Source organism: Antrostomus carolinensis, unplaced genomic scaffold, assembly GCF_000700745.2.
Source record: "Antrostomus carolinensis isolate BGI_N321 unplaced genomic scaffold, ASM70074v2 scaffold939, whole genome shotgun sequence".
NCBI lineage: Eukaryota > Metazoa > Chordata > Aves > Caprimulgiformes > Caprimulgidae > Antrostomus > Antrostomus carolinensis.
Genome location: NW_010340395.1, coordinates 29,666 through 30,176, shown reverse-complemented (window position 1 = coordinate 30,176; position 511 = coordinate 29,666). Strand labels below are relative to the sequence as shown.

Genomic DNA, 511 nt, shown 5'->3' with positions numbered 1-511 from the left:
CATTGCTGTGGACAACCTTGCTGATGCTGAGAGTTTAACATCTGCACAGAAAGAGGAGGAAGAGGAAAAAGAAAGGAAAAAGCTAGCTAGGTAAAGTCATTTGCATACACCTTATCTAACATGCATATGCATGCATTCCTCTGTGTGTAATTATACACATAATGCACACATATACGTGCAAGTATGTGTGTCTATGTAATATATATGTATAACTTCTCTGTGGGTGTATATAGATTATACATATGTGATTAATGTAATTAAATGTGCAACTATGTATATATAAGTTTTTATGTAAAAGAATTCAAACTAAAGGACAAGATGATGTCATGAACTGGGAGTCCTCACAAGTTGCAACCATGTGAGCAGAGGAAAGGAAGTCTGGGTGACTGAAGAGCTTTCAGAGCATCAGCAGAAAATGAGTGTGAAATGTCAATGTTACAATCCCATTCAAATCTCCTTGTTACCTTCTGATTGCTTTGGACCACAAGGTACATTTTCACTGTTGTTCCCA

General features: G+C 36.8%; 1 protein-coding gene across 1 annotated transcript in view; it reads left to right on the top strand.

Moving 5' to 3' along the window:
* LOC104531274 (voltage-dependent L-type calcium channel subunit alpha-1C) overlaps positions 1–511 on the top strand; it is a gene marked incomplete at its 3' end in the record, with an annotated part of 53,512 nt that overhangs the window by 23,668 nt on the left and 29,333 nt on the right. The window contains exon 9 of the mRNA XM_010176119.1: positions 1–90. This exon is cut by the window's left edge and continues 20 nt beyond it. Coding sequence (XP_010174421.1) covers positions 1–90 — 90 coding nt within the window. The remainder of the gene's footprint in view (positions 91–511) is intronic.